The 20,767-nt window shown below is 42.5% G+C and overlaps 1 protein-coding gene across 4 annotated transcripts; it reads left to right on the forward strand.

Moving 5' to 3' along the window:
- The first annotated feature begins 2,451 nt into the window (after nucleotides 1-2,451).
- ldb1a (LIM domain binding 1a) lies at nucleotides 2,452-20,015 on the forward strand. 4 transcript variants are annotated; one of them, XM_028423285.1, is made up of 12 exons: nucleotides 2,452-2,505; nucleotides 5,242-5,342; nucleotides 13,196-13,298; nucleotides 14,073-14,117; nucleotides 14,357-14,432; nucleotides 14,849-14,951; nucleotides 15,058-15,230; nucleotides 15,314-15,436; nucleotides 15,511-15,588; nucleotides 15,711-15,834; nucleotides 15,945-16,093; nucleotides 16,972-17,849. In XM_028423285.1, the coding sequence occupies exons 2-12, from the start codon at nucleotides 5,315-5,317 to the stop codon at nucleotides 17,194-17,196; spliced, it is 1,227 nt and encodes a 408-aa protein (XP_028279086.1). In that variant the 5' UTR covers nucleotides 2,452-2,505; nucleotides 5,242-5,314; the 3' UTR covers nucleotides 17,197-17,849. The 4 variants fall into 4 exon arrangements, with proteins under 4 accessions (XP_028279086.1, XP_028279088.1, XP_028279089.1 ...); XM_028423287.1 differs by lacking the exons at nucleotides 2,452-2,505; nucleotides 16,972-17,849 and adding an exon at nucleotides 17,860-20,015 and having other exon boundaries at nucleotides 5,181-5,342; XM_028423288.1 differs by lacking the exons at nucleotides 2,452-2,505; nucleotides 16,972-17,849 and adding an exon at nucleotides 17,860-20,015 and having other exon boundaries at nucleotides 5,185-5,342; nucleotides 15,945-16,087.
- The last annotated feature ends 752 nt before the right edge of the window (nucleotides 20,016-20,767 follow it).

Here is a 20,767-nt window from a genome sequence, read left to right on the forward strand (position 1 = left end):
TTTCGTTGTAGTTCTATTGACAACTTCCGGTAGCTCACGGACTTTTTTGGTATGTTCCGTGTTTCCTGCCTGTTTAACAGAAACACAACTTAATTAATACTTTAAATGTTTATATATTAAGACGACGTTCTGCTCAATGTGCTACTGTAAAACAGCATTATTAGGTTAGCTTAAGGTTCAGTGACAAACTAATCCAAGTTTCACAAAAGTGAAATGTTTTTTACTCTGTAATGTATATATAAATAGATACAAATAGATTATAGTGTTGTTATTAAAGACCTGATTGTACATCAGATATATTGTTTTCTAATATTTTAAGTTATACACAACACAACACAACACTACACTCAACACAAGTATCAGTCACGTTACAGAGCAACACACAAAAAACATCCTTGCAACCTTTTCCAAGAATGTGGTAACACAAGGAGTAACCCAGAAGGCAAAACATGCAGACATCATAACAACAAACCAAACTGCCCATAGTCGATGTTATAGGTCATCTATTTTTTAAAGTCTCTGCAGTGAGTTGTATTATATTGTGTAACTATAATTAAACAGGGCTGTATAATGAACCCTATTATTCTGCAAAGATACTCTTTCCATATATATATTTACTTAAATGCATATCATGTTTGTGGTCATGTGATGACAACAAAGCAAACTGCGCTAGCTGAAGAAGCTTTGAAATATGGTAAAAAATGAATAAAAAATGAGGGCGAGTAAACATTTTCTTGGTGTAATAGCATAGTTCACCTTCCTCCTGATAAGCCACAAACAAAATTTGCACAGATGATTGGCAACATAAATACACAACTTACTGCTAAAAACAAACATCACAATTAATAGACAAATTTCCCCCCAGAGCTGGGGTATACGTGAAGGTAAAGTGCACAAGAAGACAGGCAACAGAGAAGTGGAGATTAAACTGGGTCAAATATAACAGTGGGGGTGATGGTGCTTCTCATTAGGATTGCATGGCATAGAAAAGCCATAGGCAATTCCCTGTGTCCCACAGGTAAAAATGGATGAGAGGTGAGCCACAGACACATGCAGACACAAGCAGACACACTGTGGTTTGCCACTTTGTCTGTCAGTGTCTGTAATTGACACGTATACACTGCTGTCTGATTAATAAATCTAAACTTTAGTCGGTGGAAAAGTTCCACAAGTAGGCGATAACATTGATACTGAGTGATTGATAAGGCTATGGCCTAAGATAGAAGGACTTTATTTTAGAAACCCAAGGCCATTAATGTTTCAACATTACCCCTTCCTACATTTACATAGTTAGTCCGGAGTTTTGGAGCATCCAGATTTCCTGTTTCTGGAGGTCATCATCATCATCATCATCATTACTGTCAAACGGTCTGGCCACTCAGCTCCTTCATCATCTTGGAACAAGGTCTGAGGATGCCAGGTGAGGTGAATAATGAAGGTGATGGATGTGTTCTGATCTCCATGCCAGGATGACTGTGTGTGACTGTGCTGATTTCAGGTGTTCAGCATAATCACTAAAAGGATGCACTATATGTGCATACTAAGCATGCACTCAGGATAGTCTGTATCAGGTCATGAATTTATCAGTCACCTTACATGAAAATATTTATTCAAATGTTTGTAGTTCATACTCTGGCTATTATATGTTAAATAGCTAAAACAAGCAAGCAGATCTCTACAGAGCAGTTTTCATAGATCAACTTGAATGCCAGGTCTAATAATATTTGCAGCATTACCCTTGTGCTGCACTGTTGTGTCAAGTTATTTATTTCATCATTTCAGTGCAGTTCATCATCATACTTTTATGCATTCACAATATGATAAACTTGTGCTTCCCTGTTCCCCAAGTTTGTTGATGCTCAACAGGCCCAAACAGTCTGTCTCCCATTATGTTCTAATGAAAACTGCACATATTTCCTTTCCTTCAGTACATCAGAGGCTGTATACTGTAAAGATGTGGGAGCTGTAAGACTAGGTCTGTGTGTGTGACAGAGAGAAAGAGAGAGAGAGAGTGGAACACCACTGTGCCCCAGCACACTCCCTAACTGTTACCTACCGCTGCTCTGCCGTTGCCATGGATACAGTGCCCTCTCTCCCCCTCTCTCCTCTCTCTCAGTGGGTACGGAGGGATGGGGCTAGAGAGCAGAGAGAAGTGGCTCTGGCTGCTGCCTCTGCGTCATATTCATACCAGTGCAGCTGAGTGCTGCCCCCCCCTCCCTCTCTCTCCTAACCCCCCCCCCCCCCCCCCCCTCGTCCTCTTCTTCCTCCATCCTTCCTTCCTTCCTTCCTTCCTTCCTTCCCTCCTTCCTTTCTTGTCATCATCCAATTTGCACACTGTTATATCCTCTCGTCCATTTGTGTCTCCTATCTGCATCTGCTCATCAGTCTCTCTCTCTGATCTCTCTCTCTCTTTCTCTCTGTTGGCCAGCTTGCTTTCCTCTGCGTGACTGACCTGAGCGGACTTTTTCAAGCGTGCGTGGGGAGAGAAGAAAGAGGAAGACAAAGGTAAGCACTGAGATGGAGGATATTTAAGAGTGTTTGTCTAGAGAACAGAAAAGCAGAGGACGAGGGGGGGGGGGGGGGCACATAATACCTGCAAGACAAAAGACTGCAGAAAACATGTGTACCACCAGGAGCCTTTTGATGAACATTTAGTGACAAAAAGTCAGTGCATGTAAACAACTGTCTGCTGTATGATGCTGAGATGTGCGCCTCAGTAAGCCAAGTAGTCAGCAATGTGTCTATGTGCAGTCAGTTCACTCTCTGTCACAATGTTATGAAACTGCTGCTTGTTCAGACAGTGCGGAGAAGGAGCCGAACGGAGGGGAAACTTCATTATTCTCAGAGAGTTGTTTTTGAGCGAATGTGTTGACATCACTGTATCACTGTATCTGCAAGGGAGTGAGCGAAAGAGCATGCCCAACAGTGTAGTTAGTGGTGAAGTGCTAAGCTTCAACGCCTAATCACTCCTGGAAACAGAAGCCATTTCCCAAATCACATTCACACACACAGACACCCCTCCTCTGTGTCTTCTCTCATGCTCTTCTCTCTCTCTCTTGCAGTATTGGGGATGTCTCTATCTTTCATATCTTCATCATTTTACCATTTTAGGATATTCTGTAAATGTCACACTCACAGATCACGACTTGCAAAATGCAGAAGAGAAATAAAAGCAAAACAAATGGTGACGTTGTTGAAACAGAACAAAGGTGTAAGGGGAAATGGAAAAAGAGGGGAGAGAAGACAAGTGAGGGGAAAGGAAGAGGAAGCCCGCAGGGTTGTTCATTGTGTCTTGGTCTTGAGAGTAGTGTCTGACACTGTGTATGACATTTAGCTGTGATGCCTCTGCCAGCTTGCTGGTGTGTGGGGAATGTGCCTGTCAGCTTTTGTTTCAATGGAGACAGTTGTTTGTCTTTTGTTATATTGGTTGTGAGTGACAGAAAACAGTGATCTGAGGTTTGTTAAATGGAGCTTCAACTCACTTGGGGGGCTTTGTTAGTGCAGGGAATACATAGATATCATAGACTAGTGGTTTGCAACCTTTTTTCCACTGCCCTATTTAAACTGATGTCATAACAACAACTGGCATTTAGAATGCATTTCTGATATGACCCATTTAACCCAAATGGGCCAACATGCTATGTGCCCAGTGTGGGTTAACCCACAGATTTGCCGATGTGGGCAGTTGCCCTCAGGAAATCGTTCCACTTGTGGGCCAATATGGGTCCTTGCAACACATTCGCACACCCATCTGTTCACATGTTGGGTGTATGGTGAGTGTTACATAAATGAGGCACAGAATAGCATTTCCACATCCCATAATGTGATTCTCATCAGGTGCTTCTTTTTCGACCTTGACCATGTATGAGATCCTTCTGGAGTCTTCATCTTGGTTTTTCAATGTAGATTACCCAAAGAAATCCTCATTGGCATAGACTTCCACAGGCTGTCTGTGGGTAAGCTATTGTGATCCTGCCCACAGAAAGGCAACCTGGGGTACCAAAACTTAAAAACATGTGGTGGGAGTATTGTGTTGGTTTGCCCTGCTTTCACTACCCTACTATAAATCCACAGCTATACCCAGTGGGCCCATGTGGGAAAGTTTGCCTCATGCTATATAGAAAAAGCTTAAAATATGTAGACATGCCATGTATAATGTGCCTGAGGTTAAGATCCATTATATACACTCTGCGCTGTAGTTCGTTATATGAATCGTCTGTTATCCACCTGACAGGAAAAGGTTCACAACTCATCCAACTCATGGAAGTCAGTTTTGTGCTTGTGTGTTTGTGTAGTGAAGTGTGAGATTATGAGATTATTGGCTTGGAGAACAGGCACACTTGAGCCAAGAGAAGTTGTGGGATGAACTGAGAGGGGAAACCAGAGAAGTGGAGGAGGGAAAGGAAATGAAACACAATCACATCAAGGTACATCAAGCTGCAGAAAGGTTGAAGTAATATCAACAGGGTGGAGAGATTAAATTGACAAAGAGGAGTAAGATTAAAAGAGGAAAAAAAGAGAGAGGCATTCAGACGTCTGCAGTGGAGTCAGGTCCTGTTGCGTGTGAGCGTGCACACGCTTCCTGCCTCCCATGGGTCTCCATGTCCCTGCGCTCCAGGTGGGCTTTGCATTTTTAATCGACACTGTCTGTAGTGATTAACACCAGTGTTCTCTCTGCAGCACAAAAACAAAAGGAAGGAGAGGGAGACAGAAAGAGAGATGGGAATCTGTCATACATGAGGCACGGTGTGTGAGAGCAAGTGCGTGTGCGTTTGTTTGGCAGTAATGACCCTCTGCCTCTGGGCTCCTACTGAGTATGTTTATCTCCCACAGCAGCACCGGGCAAAAATAGACGATGCATCACTGCCACACACACACACCTTGTACATTTTCTCTTTTTCTTCTCCTTTGCTCTAATTGCCTCCCTCCTGCATTCTCCATTTCACACACACACACACACACACACACACACACACACACACACACACACACGCCCCTTGCTCCATTCCATATTACTTACTCCACTCTCGCATACCACTAAGGATCTCTCTTCCCATTTCACTCCTCTCTCATTTTCCCTCCCACTTGTGTTGCAATATGCCTATTAATGATGCAGCTAGAGCACCACTGCCAACTTCCTGCCTCTGACAGAGAGAGGGGAGTGTAGTTGTGGTGTACATGCCCTGCTTTGTACCACTCCCTCTTATCTCTCCACCCCTCTGTCTGTGTTGTTTTCCTCAGAGTTAGCCCATGCGAGCAGCGTGTGGACTGAGTGCAGCTGTTTCGTTCAGAGCAAAGCCCAACATGTGAGAAGATGTCTGTTGGAGGTTGCGCTTGTCCCGGTAAGTGCCCGCTCTCTCTTCTCTCCTCTCTCTCTTTCCTCCTCCGTCTCTGTGCTCAGTGGTGCTGTCAGAAAGATGACTTATGTAAAAGTGCTGCAAAGTCCCCTGGGGCCAGCGTCAAGCTGTGCGAGTGTGAGTTTGATTGTGTGCATGCATATGTGTGGTGGTGTAGAGCAAACTCTCTACACATGTCCTGAAACAAGGTTATGGACTGAGGCGGCTACCGCACTTTCAGATTGAGTTGTTCAGCAGACCCTCTCAGTCACGCTAGCTTGCTGTGAAGCAGATCAATGGCTCTTTGAGTTTTACCACATACAGAGACACTGAGACATCAATAAGTACTACATCTGCTGACTCTTTTCACTCTTTTTCTCAGCTTTATCTGGCTCTTTAGCTCTGCTTCATGATTATTTGTGTTAAATGTTTGGAAGAAATGCGGAGAAATTACTGCTTAGTGTCATAGAAATTGTTATGAATATTTGTCTCAAGGGTCAGAACTGAATTTAGCAAAAGCACTTTAATTTTCTTGCAAAATAGTTTAAAGCTGGTCTCTCTTGGTGAGTTTAAACCATTAATGAGGGTGCTTAAGATTTAAGCTCCTGTTTGGGTATTAGACAGCTCTTTGTCATTGTGACTTTGCATTTTGCATTCAAGCATGCTTTTACGACTGAGCTTGAATAAAGGATACACAAGATATGGAGACTTCTGTACTTGTGCTGCTGTGTCAAAGCAATCTAGCACAGTCTGCACATGTTAGTCTTTTGCAAGCAAAATGTTTTGGCAGTTTTTATCAAGTAGATCTCAGTATAATCACTTCTCTCTCATACAGTGTTAGATTCTTTCTGACTTTGGAGCAATGTCTCTTTTACAATGTCCCATCGAGTACAGCCAAGCAGGCTACAGAGAGAGTTGCCTTGTGCACATTGAAAAGCCTCACAGTGTCAGGGGACGGGCTCCGTGCAGCACAAGGGAACGGGTATCAGACAGAAATTGAATCGTAGCATCTGCTTGAGGGAGAATCTCAGAGAGACGGCAGATTGAATTAGGGTGTCAGTATCATTTTAATGGGGGGCTGCTCTGATTCATTGGTAATCATCTATCAGATGAAATAATATTATGCCTCTGCTTCATGTTCTCTCAGATCTTTGCTCCTCTCTGGCTTCCTCTCCCTTGGTATAGTTTTCTAGTATCTTTGCCTCCTTCGCTCCCTCTTTTGACTATCTATTTACTGCGGAGCAGGATCCTTTAATGACATCCACATGTTTTTGAGGATGTAGAGAACAAGGTCCACTAGAGAAATGTGCCATTCAAATATGCTTACAGCATGCACACGTCACTTCATGAGAGCCTGCTGGGACACGTTGAGGCTGGTGGAACTCACAGATAACCACAGAGCAACATTGATCGACACTGGTTTCTCCCTGTGCGTGCGGTGTAAATCATTATGTTTGAAGGCTGGTTTGTTTACATTCTTGTACGACAGTGGATGGAAGATCCTTGGCATCACTTTGTGTGCAATCCTCCATTGTAAAAACAAAATCTCTCTTATTCTTACACCACTCTTTCTCTGTTTCATTTGGTGTTTGACAAAGAATACTATTTAATAGAGGAATCTGAGTGTGTTTGCATGAGGCAGAAAATAAGCTAAAAAACAGATTTCTCTTGTCTGTTTAGTGCACTGACAGGCCTGTGACATCCTGCTGTTGTTGTGACTTTGCTGTGAATCAGCCTTTTTAAGGCTTTCTTCCTCGCATGAAGGAGATCTGTCCTAACATAGCGGAGCCAATCACATCCTTTGTTCAGGCTAAATGGTAAAAATAGATTGCCTCTGAGCTGAAGATACCCCCCTTCTCCTCCATTCTCACATGCACCCACTCAAGCATGCACTCCCCTTTGCTCGCCACTCGCTCTGTCTCTCACCCTTCTCACTCTAACCCCTCCTTTCCTCCCATTTCTGCCTTCCTCATCTCACTCTCTCCCCCTCTTCCTCTTTCACCCCTCTCCCTCTTTGTCACTCCTTCATCTCTCATTTGACTGCCTTTCGCAGTAACAGTGGTGTTACCTCATGCAGAAAGTCACATGGTTCCTGATTGGAGAAAAGTGACTTAAAGCAAGAGCCAAGATGGCAGCCAAACAGCGAGGATTTTTTTGATTACTGTTACACAACAACGCAACTGCCTCAGCTTTATCTCACTGCAATGAAAACCTGTGCCTCTGTTTCTTTTCCTCCCCAGTTCTTTACTTCCCCTTGTCCCCTCCTCTGCTTAAACTAGTGAGTCTCTCAGATCTTGTTTGCTTGATCAAAATGGCTGTGTGAGCAGAGGCAGAGAGAAAGAAGGAATGCGTGGGAGACAGAGATGCTGGGGAGTCAGAGAAATGAGGAGGGGTGGTGGTGGTGGAGACGAGCTGTAGTGATGTCACATCTGCTGCAGGCCGGCAGGATGGCAAAAGAAAGCTGGCATGTGCCACACAGCCGAGAGAAGAGAGAGGAGGGGGGGGGGAGAACTAAATGACTTTCCATCAAAGCAGATCTGTATTTGTAAGAAATGAGAAAGATGCAGACTCTTTAAAGCATAGAAGCAGATTTAGATAGAGGATGACAGTAACAGACTGAAAGGGAGCTGTCCTGGAAAGAAAAGGTGTGAGAACAGCTGCAGGCTTGTTTGAAAACGCTATCTTTGTGACACTTGTGCAAGTGTTTAAGATCAATATGATGTGTGTTAAAGCAGTTAGTTCAAACCAACAGCCAGATAGTGGCTGGCGTCCAAGATGTATTATGTAAACAAACCGTAACCCATCATACTTTTAATAAGGTTTATCAAATCGAGGCTATTAAAGAGAGCTATGTCATGAAGCAGAATGCATTTTGCTGTTGGCCCTAAACAGAAAAGGAGTTCAATTGACTCATGTTTGATATTTGACATCATAGATGCAGTATCTGCTCAAAATAGGCTAAATAGACTAAACACAGCACATCCCCAGGTCCTGAACCTTGAACTGACATGCAGTAGTCCCATCCTTCAGCAGGGGTAAAACTAGAGCCATCCTCACCATGATAGCACACATTTAAATGCAATAAAAATCAGTCAATGGCCAGCCTGGATGTAGAGATTAGAATGAGCTACAGTCAATAAATGAGCTGCTGGAAAACATGCATACGAACAGGCCCTCTTTGACGTGTCATTGTGAGGCTTCCATTGGCTGTTAGGGATTGCAGTTATTGCAGTGACATTGGCATGGAGTGCAGTCTGCCAGCCTTCCTTTCCTTGGGGGTGTCTGACAGTTGTAAAAGAAAACAACTTGTGGCCAGAACATGACAACCACACATCCTAACGTCTTCAACATGCATGCATTTATCTCTATCATGGGAGGTGGATGTCCATCACAGTGTAATCCTTCAGTTTATCTTGCACACACACTTTTTAACTTCCTCTGCTCAAGCCACAGTTGCATCCTCTGGTTGCAGTCTGCATTAGTCCTGTCGGCTCTCTTGTTGCTATCACTACCAGTCAGGTGTCACAACAGTTTCCCTGACAGGCACTGTGCTGTCTAGAAAAGCAGCAACAGGAATCTGAACATCCTGTTCACTGTGCAAGCCTCTCTTTAGATCCCCTCAGTTTTTCCAGGTGAAGACAAGAACAAACGATTTTGGAAAATGTTTTTCAAGGCATGTTTACACATGACTGTGCTGACTTCCTCTAGTGTAGTTGGCCTGTTATCTACCTGCACCAATGTTTAAACCACTGTTATATTTTTATCTGTGACAATGCTTGGATAAGGGTGCAGTCTGAATGCTATGCATAAAACAGTACATTTGAAGTGGCCTCGAAGCCTCTAGCAATCCATAAATACAAGAGGGTACATCAGATCTTGTGTAGTATGGAACAGTTTTCTGCTGTCTAAAATAGGGCTTAGTTCTTGTGCATTTAATATTATCACTGCCTGCCAGGTCTACTTGCCAGTGAGTCTGTGAATATGCGTATTAAATGTACTAAATACAGATGGAGCAGGATTCAAATTTCCATCTGAACAGCGTCACAGTTTTAAAAGTATAAATATGTCAGTTAATACATATTATTCATTGTTAATTGCTGCCTGGAACAGGAATAAGAGAATTTTGAATATAAATACAGTATCAATGTTAAAGCTCATTTTACTGTATTCCACTTGATTGAAAGGTGTTATCAGGATTTGCCAGCAGAGGGAGATGCTGTGCAGTTACAGCTGATGTACTCATGTCAGTCCATCAGCACTGAATAGACAGCTAACTGAGGTATGGCTGTCTCCAACAAGATATTTTATTCCATGACTGCCCTGATATGTCTGTCAAAACTACAAAAACAAATCTTTTGATTGGGCCAAATTTAACTTAACAACCAAACAGATATGAGATTTGTGTGTTTATAGTAAAAAAAAGGTAGAATAACTACAAGATAAAGGCTGTGGTGACAAGAATCCACTTCATGTTTGGAATGAAATGTTAGATTTCATTTATATAAATGCAGATGATTAATACTGTGACACATTGTATGTCTGTTCTGCTCTGATTGTGATTATTTTCTGTATGTACCTATTTCCCCTTTAGTAATCAATAAGGCATTTTATTTGTACACTGCTTTTAAGAGTGACAGGACTGAATTAGATGTGTTTACTGTATCAGTGAGAGGCATAGCATCACATCCCTTCAGCTTCCGCATATACAAACTGACTGACAGAAAGTGAAAGCTTCCACAGTTGAGCTTTAAATGCACTTTCAGACCACAGAGGGTCTTCGGCCTTTTAATATATTGCCTGAGAACATTAGCGGGGTTATTGGAGTGAGCCTGCAGATTATGTATCCTTTTATAATATGAAGCTACAAACAGTGGTCTGATTCAGATTTCTGAACATTATGAGCTGTATTTTTTTTAATCACACTCAATGGATTAAAAAAAAAAATTCAAGGATGGAAGACAGAATCGAGGTGTAGGTAAGATTAGAAGTTATTTATCTGAGCAAAACTTTACATTAATCTCAAACCTGTAATTTATGTAAATTCAATGGACAATACAAGCACTACATTGCAGTTAATTTTGTGCAAATATGTATAAAACAAATCAGCAAACCTTCAAAATGGTGCAATGACAAAACATTTAGATTCAATGAGTAATATCATACAGAAACAGGCTACATGTTGCTGTCAGAGTCTGGAATAAGATTAACTGTGTATTAAAGGTTAAAAAAGGCCCCTCTCTCTCCATGGGGACTCACCTTATGCCACAGTCGGGGCCAATAGTCCCCTCTTCGGGTCCTGGAGAAGACAAATTGGGGGCCCTGGTTGAGGGATGCCGGCCTGTTTTTGTACCGGTCTGTGTGTCGGGATGATGGGCGGAGGAGCCCGGGGGAGGCGGGGCCTTTGTTTGTTCGTGTCTCGGCTGGCAGGAACAAAGGGTCCTGTAGTAGTACAACATAGGTAGCACCGACCTCTTACAAATGACATTTAATTTACATAGCTGGGCTTTGCAAATTCAGCGGAACCGGAGGAACTAGTTGGAGTGTTTCACTTTCCGTCGCTTGCCGCCTTGTTTCGGATCGTAGGAGTGAATAATCAGCGGTAGGCGCTGGAGCTTTCACCATCCAGCGGCTCAGGGCTAGCAGCGAGGCTAGCTGGCTAGAAACACCGAGCCGAGGTGTTGAGCGACAGCGCGTTTCGGTGGACATTTCTCTGCAGGTAACTCAAACTTCCAGACACGCTGTTTTAACTGCACCACTGGTCCACAGTAAACTACTGTAACTGATAACATCCAGTCTCAATAAATGAGAAGTGGACGTCGGCGTTAGTATTGGTAGTTTAGCAACTAGGTTAATGGCTTAGCAATGGCATCCGTCCTCTGCAAACGTTAATGAATGCGGCCCTGCGGTTCACTCTGCTCCTGGTCTCTGCTGTTAAAGTGGATGCTCGCGTATTTCCTAAATGCTGGCTGTGCAAGCCCACACATGGAGCAATACATCAGCGAGCAGTGCGAGTATGTTAGGGGTCTTTGCACACATAGCCCTGGATGTTTTATTGGCTGTGGGCCATCCTCTGGATGCGGCTCCATTGTTTGCATTGAACAGTTTGGGCGGACTAAACTGCACCAAAGTCTCATTAACCTTTGCTGGAGTGGTTATGCATCAAGAGGTCTCATCTGATATTAATCAGGTCCCTGCTGAAGGATGGACTCATTCATTTATGTCTGTATTGTGTGGCAAAATGTTTCCCTAAGCCTGTCATGCCATGTAGACATAATATTTGGGTTGTTATTTTTGTCATTGTATGCATGCTTACATTTAAATTTGCACATTTTTTTTGGATGGATGCAGTGTTGGTGGCTAGGCCTCTTTGTAGGGTGTGTGTTGGTGTTTATTAGAGGTGAGGATAATCTGTGTCAGCATTTTCCTGCAGAGCATAGCTTTGTTTCAGTGTAGACACTATGTTTCAGAAAATGGTCTCTCTTCTACTTCTTTGATGGCAGATGCTGTGATGGTAGACATCTTTTGCAGTGGAGAAATATTTGTTGAAATGCTGCACAGCATCGGATAGAACAAAGGCTTATCTTATGGGGCTGAATGCGGTTTGGGGTTAATGGCTGTTGGTGTTGGAGGGGGTGGATGTATAGGTCAGGAGTAATGCAAAGAGAACCATTGTTGGGTGACCCCTGAGCAGGTTTATTCACATAGTAACAGGGAGGAGAAGATGACCTGCCATGACTCTCTTGGGTATATGAAAGCCAACGAACAAAAAAGCGTGACAAGTAATGAAGGAGGAAAACTAATGCTTTTGGCTTAAAACTGCCACCATTTGTGTAGAAGTCTGCCTGGAGGGCTCACATCATTTTATCACAAGCAACATGAAAGCTTTGCTCCTGCAGAATAGCCTGCATTGGGAGTCCTTGTTTGTCCTCCTGCTGGTTTTAATTAGGTACAGTTCCCCCTTTTACATGCCAAGCTGACGGTGGCCGACTGTTGTGTAAGTCAAATTAACGTTATGCTGCCTTCAGGTGCCTGATGGGAATACCAGATTAAATGTGCAAGTACAAGAGCATATAGGCTATTGTGTTTCTTAATATTGCTAGTATAAGAATGCCTCACCACCGCATTTCAATTCTATGATTCCTATTCGACTGTGTTTAAATGTAGGCTAACTGGAGGCCGTTTGTTTTGATTGGCCATTCTGGGTCAGATTTCCAGGGGGGTTGTTTTTCTCTTAACGTCCTAATTTGCTGCTGTCTGCTTGTGTTTAGGACATCCTTGGCAAGGCCTAATTACACAAAGATGCTGTGTTGTGTTGGAGTCAACTTGAGTTGAGCGCCCTGATTTGTTTGAGCATGAATGTGTTATCCGGGCAGACAAGGGTTAACAACAGCCAGGATAGGGTAGTGGGGGGATGGGTAGAAGAGGCAACTAGAGGGGGAGACAAACACACTCCATGTAGAGGAGCATGGTTAGGATCAAATAGGGCTGTATGCAAAGTAGAGGGTTGCCTCTTAATGGTGCAAGAACACAAAGAACATGCCAGACCCTGTTTGAAAGGATCCACCAATTTAACTAATTGTTTTCTGAGACTTCCACAGGCTAATAAATATTTTTTGTCCTCATAACGATGGTTTGTTTTCTTGTCCATTTAGCAGATTGAACATGCATTAGATAATGAAAGCAGCAGGAAATTGTTATGACAGCATGCTTCTCTTTCGGCAAATCTCAGCAAAATCATCCAACATTAGATTACTTAGGCGATGCTGTGATTTGAATGAGCTAAATCCAAAGTAATCTAAATCTCCTTTAATTCTCTGCTCTTTTTTTCTCTCTTCTCCTCTTCCGGTCTGGGTCTTTAGGCTGTTCGTCAAAGTCATTCAAGCTGTACTCTCCTAAGGAGCCCCCCAACGGCGGCAGCTTTCCCCCGTTCCACCCAGGCGCTATGCTGGACAGAGATGTGGGGTAGGTCTGGGTTATGAGGGGATGATGATGATGTCTAAAACTGGGACACATTTTGCATTCATTCAGTCAATAAAGCTTGTTATTTTAATACTTTTCGATGTCACATTTTTCCCTTTTAGAGGCTGCCTCGGTCATATAATCAGCTGTCTCGACAGATAGTGTTTAGTGTTCATTTTTAAGTCTTGGTGTAATCAATGACGTATATGGTGTCTGAGATATAAACCTTTATTTTTATCCCCTTCGTCATCGCTAGTGATGTTGGAAAAAGACCAAATGAGAGCTGACTACACAGAAGCTGATTAGATTTAAATGTGGAGGAATAACAGAGAGGCAGCAACAGCTCTCGGCTCAATTAAAAGTGACAAATGTCAACCTAACACACAGAATAGCTTCATAAGTGTGTTCTTGTTTATTACAACTGCCAAATACTGAATGCATATCTGTAGTGCGTGTCATGTCAGTATTCCAAGTACAGTTGATTTTCTTCTGCCATGGCAAAACAAAACTGTAGGGTTTCTTATATCTTATGCAATAGTCCGTTTTTAATTTAGATGGGCAGAAAATGTCATGTACCCTCCAGTTATTCACTAGTGTATTAACATCCTCTCACTTGCACACACAGACAGATGAAATGTTGCTGGTTTGGTTTCCTTGTTGTTGTGGAGCTGTGTTTGGGGTTGACATCAACAATTGGCTCTGAACTGCGCCTCAGTTGTAAATAAGGCTTGATCAATGTCATATGTTCTTACAAAATCGTATTTCTGTCCCTCGTAGGCCTACTCCCATGTACCCCCCCTCATACATGGAGCCTGGAATGGGGTGAGAACATTTACACTTGCATTGTTAACATGCAGTTGTGCTGCAAGGATAGAACTCATTTTATAAAGCATTTATGTTTTTCTTTCTCTGTTTATAATTGTTTGCATAGATTTTTTTACTTGCTTACTTTAAGTTGGAGGTTGTTCCTGGCTTAAACTATTTGTTTGCACTGTGGGTGTGGAAATCCAGTAAGGCTGCTACAACTGCAGAGTGTTACATCTTCCTGCTTTCTGTTTTAGGAGACCCACACCGTACGGGAACCAGACAGACTACAGGATATATGAACTGAATAAAAGATTACAGAACTGGACAGAGGTGAGGGAGGCACATGTTCATTAAGTCAACACCAAACTGCTGCTGTTCCAATACACAGAAGAATTTCACTTTCATGTTGCCTGTAATTATGGTCTATAATGCAAGATTCTGCAGTTTCTGTGAACTTCTTACTGTTGCTATGCTTTCAGATTACCTTGCCAGCAGCTGTATCTGTGTAACTAACCACAGGAGGGATTTTGTGGCAAATGAAGCCAGAGAATCTGCTGACTTATTTCACATTCTGTCTCTTAATAGGCTTATCTGATCAACCTGGCTAAAATGTAATTGGAGTGCCAACTGTTTATATGCCTAAATGTGCAGCTGAGTAGCTGTTGCAAGCCGTGCTTTTATCTCCACCTACAGATTGTATACGAGAGCAAATTATTAAACTGGTGCATCTCGTCCTCTGCTTTCAGGATTGTGACAATCTCTGGTGGGATGCCTTCACCACAGAATTTTTCGAAGATGATGCCATGCTCACCGTCACTTTCTGTCTTGAAGACGGGCCCAAACGATACAGTAAATATGCATCTTTTTAGCTTACCTTAGTATATTTCCTCTCTAATGTTGTTACTGTACCCACTCACTGCCTGAGTTTGGTTGACTTTTGTCACTTTGTCTGCAGCCATCGGCAGGACGTTGATTCCTCGATACTTCAGAAGTATTTTTGAGGGGGGTGCCACTGAGTTGTTCTATGTATTGAAGCATCCAAAGGAGTCCTTCCACAGTAACTTTGTGTCACTCGACTGTGACCAGTGCACCATGGTGACCCAGAACGGCAAACCTATGTTCACACAGGTACAGTTTACCTTCTTTTCAGTCATAGTGGATAAACAAAGGTACCAGTAATATTAATCTCTGATCTGTGATCTTTCTCCCAGGTTTGTGTTGAGGGTCGTCTGTACCTAGAGTTTGTGTTTGATGACATGATGAGGATCAAGACATGGCATTTCAGCATTAGGCAACACAGAGAGGTTCTACCGAGGAGCATTCTGGCTATGCATGTGAGTTCCAGTGTTTATACACCGCACACACACATTGTAACACACCTATTCATTACACCTTTTGTAACACCCAGGATCCCCAGATGCTTGATCAACTGGCTAAAAATATCACCAGATGTGGGCTGTCTAACTCCACACTCAACTACCTCCGTGTAAGCAAATTTTCTTATAGTCATTTTAGAGTGTGTATATATATATATATAATTTTATTTTTTTTTTTTTTCAATTTATCTGACCACTTGCTAACCATCATGCCACTTTATCCTTCCTTTAGCTATGTGTGATATTGGAGCCCATGCAAGAGTTGATGTCTAGGCATAAGACCTACAGTTTGAGCCCCAGAGACTGCCTGAAGACTTGCCTCTTCCAAAAGTGGCAAAGAATGGTAGCACCACCAGGTAACTCCTTGTAAAGTGTGGCATGACACGTTTCTTCTCTGCAGACAGCCCAGAAATGGCAGATTCTAAACTTTGTTACAAACATACCATGTTCCTTTCTCTATTTGTAGCTGAGCCAGCCAGACAAGCTCCAAACAAGCGGCGGAAAAGAAAGGTGTCTGGAGGAAGCACTGTGAGTTCTGGTGGAGGCAGCAATAACAACAGCAACAGTAAAAAGAAGAGTCCTGCCAACAGCTTTTCACTCTCCAGCCAGGTACCTGTAAGCATTACATCTACTGGATTTCTATCTGCACCTCCCTACTTCAGCTGAGCAAGGCACAGGGAAACCAGACAGGGTGTGGAAGGAAAGTTATTTGTGGGTGTAGTGGGCAGGAGCAGGGGTTGTTAGCGTGTTTAGGTGAGGATAATTTAAAGAGGTGGGGTTTGGATTCAGCTGGGTGTGGGGGGTGAGGGGGTGAGTGCTGTAACTCAGTAGATTTAGTTAGTAGATCCCCTCATGTGAACCAGTGATGGGCAGTCCCTGGTCCTCTGGGGCCACAGGTTAAAGGGTTTGTATAGAGGAGGTACAAGTGACCTCTGTCTGTTTTAATGGGGCTTTTGGAGTAGGTTACCTTGCTCTGATGTCCAGTTAGGCTTTTTCCTCTCTAAATCCACTGTACTAACTTGATCCTAAGGCATCCACTGAGTTTATCAGAGCACATGATTCACACAGCATTGCTGTCTTTGCGTACTTGGTTGCTTGATTGAGCGAATGAGACCCGAGGTGGAATGAAAACTCCCGTGATGCAGCACTCACGGATCAGGGATGCCCACTGCTGGCCAGTAGAGAGGGCCCCTCAACCCTGGTTCTCGGAACAGGGGCAGGGAGTCAGGGTCACATGGACCACTGATCTGTCTGGATTGATGCCCTGGCTTCTGACTTTGTCCTGTCCAGATTTCATGATTTCAGTATTCGGGGTTATTGGTCCCCCATACTGGGCTTGTGTCAGTTAAAATGCATTTGAAATTTTGTAACTGATCCCATTTCAATTGCATCTAGAGCACAGGTCCAAAAAAAAGTTAAAAACCCGCCACTCATTCCGCGCACACCCCTGTATTATGGGGATAATATGTACCGGCCCTTGCTGTCCCCTTTAGGATGTGATGGTGGTGGGAGAGCCCACTCTGATGGGAGGGGAGTTTGGTGACGAGGACGAACGTCTGATTACACGGCTGGAGAACACGCAGTACGATGGGGCGAATGGCCTGGAGGATGAGGACAGTTTCAACAGCTCGCCTGCACTGGGGGCACACTCGCCCTGGAACAACAAGGCTCCCTCCAGTCAGGAGAGCAAGAATGACAACTCCCAGTCATCCCAGTAGAGTCCTGAGGGCCCAGCCAGCTCCGTTTTTTCAGTGCTTAAAACATACTGGGATCCAGCTGAGCCAACACTTAGCAGAAGGAGTCAGGGAGGGTGGCCTCCAGAGCTTGTGTTCTGTTCATTTCTGTTTGTTTTGTTCCATTATGTTATGGTGAAAGGAGAGAGGTTAGGGAAACGAACAATACCCGATGAACTGATAGAGCTCATGTCACATGGAAGGCAGTCAAGAAGAATCCCATGCTCGCTCCCTCTCACATTACTGCACATGATCAGTGGTGCTCAGCCTTGGCCCTTGTCTGCCCGGCTCCAGTCAGTTCTCTTAGAGGTGTGGTGAGGCTGGCGGGGTGGCGATGTGTGTGCATGTGTATTAACCCCCCCCATCATTGCTCACCACAGTGTTTGAGCCAAATGTTGGCGTGCCCTGTTGTCTGAGTGCTCGCCATGGTGACCATGTCAGTGGGTTCTTGTTCCAACCTCGGGTCTCTCACGCGTGCGTTTTCCTTGTTGACGCACCTCGTTGTTTCTGTTGTGCTCATGTCACAGGGAAGGAATGCTTAGCTTTTATTTAACCTATTTTTTTGCAGGCTGCAGAAAACTGTGTGCACTCTTAGTATCACAAAATTCAACGTTCGGTTTTTAAAAACTCAATTATTTGTTTTTGTAGGACCTGGTTGGAACAAAAACCTGTACAGTGCCGGAGCTTGAGGACCGGAGTTGAGAACCACTACGCTAAATCTTAACACACACAAACACTCACACATTCTCCCTCTCTCTCTCCCCCTCTCTCTCTCACACACACACACACACACACACACACACAGACCAACACACACACTTGTCACCTACACCTTCAGCATAAAATATTGAGGTACTGGAGAGAGGTGGTACGCAGTGTGACTAGACCAGAGTACCAGACGGCTTAAGAAGTGTGTTTTTATTTTCTATGTTTTAGACTTGTTTTGATTTTTTTGTTTTTATTTTTGTAAACTATTTCTAAAAATAAACAGACAAGCAAACAAACAAAAAACACCCCAGATTATTCTTTGCACTGTTTTCCACTATTAACGGCAATCTATTTTTCTTATGAATTGACGGTGTATTTTTCTTTCTTTTCTATTATTGCTAATGTAAGAACTGTAAAACATCTGAATCTTGCAGTATATTAATGTATAAGTATTGCTGTTAGATCACTCTTATTGTGATGGTAATAACTTTCATGTAAGTCTATGCTTGATATAATGTCATCCATGTGTGTCAGACATCACACTTGTCATAAGGCCCCTTTGACTACAGTGCTAAAAAAAAGAGTTGTTGGGGAAAACAAGGCCAGTGTATTAATACGGTTCTACATCTTGTTTGATGTGAGTCCATTGCCGCACACTGGAAAGACCAGTTTCTCCACTAAATTTCCATCAGTCCACCCGGTTTGGATCTGTTGTCGTTATCATTGCAGAAATGTTTGCTTTGTCTTGAAAACCTTGTATCCTGGGGTCCTCTCTTCAGAGAATATAATTAACAGAAAACAAATTTGTTACTCAAAAAATATTTTAAAAACAAATTTTGACAGGATTGTAAAATAAGAAAAAAAACTTTTGTATTAACTTAAGTTTCCCAGAAATGTTTTTAATTACAATTAAAAAAGCTGCAGACCAAGGAGCTATATGTAAAGATTCTTATACTGATTACACTGCGCTGTTTGATGTTTTATGATGAATCATTTTGTTGGCTTTACTCCTCATGTTTGTGTCTGTGCTTGTATATTTTTAGGTAGTAATTTCTGTAAAAGTTATTCTATGTATTCCTCCTTAGAACTATGAGAAACTCAATCTAATGTAAAGAGATAAAAGCCTCTTAAAAGTTTTTTTAAGCGTGATTTTTAATGGTACAATCACTGATGAAAAAGAATTTTGCCCTCATTTTAGCAAACTGTATTTATTTTTCTATGTACTGACATTCTGTTTAGGTCCGACCCCACCTGTACATTATTCATGATGATACATGGAGGAATTTGTGGGGGGCTGCTGAGTTATCCTTAATGCTAATAGACATCATTTAATTGTGTATTTTGAAGATGCATCTTGCGGGTTATTGGATTTAATTTGATTAATTTGATGTTTTATCTTAATTTTAATATAGGACATCCTAAATGTTGTCTTCTTAAGCCTTAAGCTTCTCAGATGCTGAAAAATATGCCACAATAGTCCCCATTACCCAGACCTTCAGTTATGTCCCCATTGTGTTTTAGAATGAGAAATAATACTGACCAATGACATTACATGCTTTCATGGAAACATGACTATGGTTTGGTAGGTGGATTAAAATGATCCTCAGCCTCACCTAGATACCAGGCAATGGCTTATTATAAAGTAATTTCCAGATTCCCCCAGCAGAGGTCTCTCAGAGCAGCAGACTGAGCAGCCTGTCAGAAGTTCCTCCATTATGGTATCTGGCAGAGAGGCAGTCCGTAAAGCTGTAAATCCACACTAAGCAAGCTGCAGGCTGTTGTGTTTTAACCCCTATTCATTGTCTCCAGCATCCCTAGTCTGTTTGTGTGGTGTGTATCATCCAGCAGGCAGACACAGAATACAGATACAGATCTAAATCTGCGGGGGCAACTTAACAACACTCTGTGTTTTCCGAGTTGACATTATTTAGGAAGTGTGAGGGTGTGCGAGGCAGAGTTGAAATGACAATGCACCCATAGCTGGCTCTTGTAGCACCTCAACACTGGGGTGATTTTATATCTATATATTTTTTTGCCAGGTTTCTGTCATTGATAATTCATGTATGGTATCAATAAAGATGAATTTTCACTGAAAAGGTTGATTGTCTTTATTGGTGGTGCATGATCCTTGACTGACTCAGAATTACAACAACATAGAATCACATTAAAATCTAAGTATAAAAACTAAAAGGTCAGTCACATGTTCTCTGGTTATCATGGGGGGGGGGAAATTACTTAAGCATGCTTTAGTAACTAACCACTGAGTTTTTACATAACTGTCCCAAAGAAAGAAAGATGTTTTTGTTGGTATTTAAAGTGGATACAAGAGCCAAGTGAAACAACGTTGGGAAATGTGGAATGTGAAGACACTTCAGGACTGTTTTTTTTTTGAGTATGACTCATCTGTTGGTAATTTTCTAAAGAAAGTGTCTTTCCATGTTTTACCAGAAAGATAAGAACAGCTAGTGAAGGGAATGTTAGTATTTTGTTACAATAACTCAAAAGTTCATAATATATTGTGTTAATTAATAGCAGTTTACTTGCAAACATGTTTTCAGTTAATCCAGCAAAAAGGCCACTTTTTCAAGGTTAAGCTAGCAAGGAAGTCAAGTCATCTGGCAGTATCTTGATATGTTGGGTGAGTATATTAATTTTCCAGGAAATAACTGCAATATTATATTGCATATCATGTGTATTGTTGGCTGGCTGGTTTCCGTTCTTCCGTTCGTTGTTTGTGGTGTAGGCCTATTAGCATGCTAGCCACGGTGCTATCAATGGGCAGTCGGCTAAGTTAGCAGGTTGCTAAGTGGCAACAAATAATTCAATAACTAGAAAAGGGCATTTCCTG

This window comes from Parambassis ranga, chromosome 15, assembly GCF_900634625.1.
Source record: "Parambassis ranga chromosome 15, fParRan2.1, whole genome shotgun sequence".
Taxonomy (NCBI): Eukaryota; Metazoa; Chordata; class Actinopteri; family Ambassidae; genus Parambassis; species Parambassis ranga.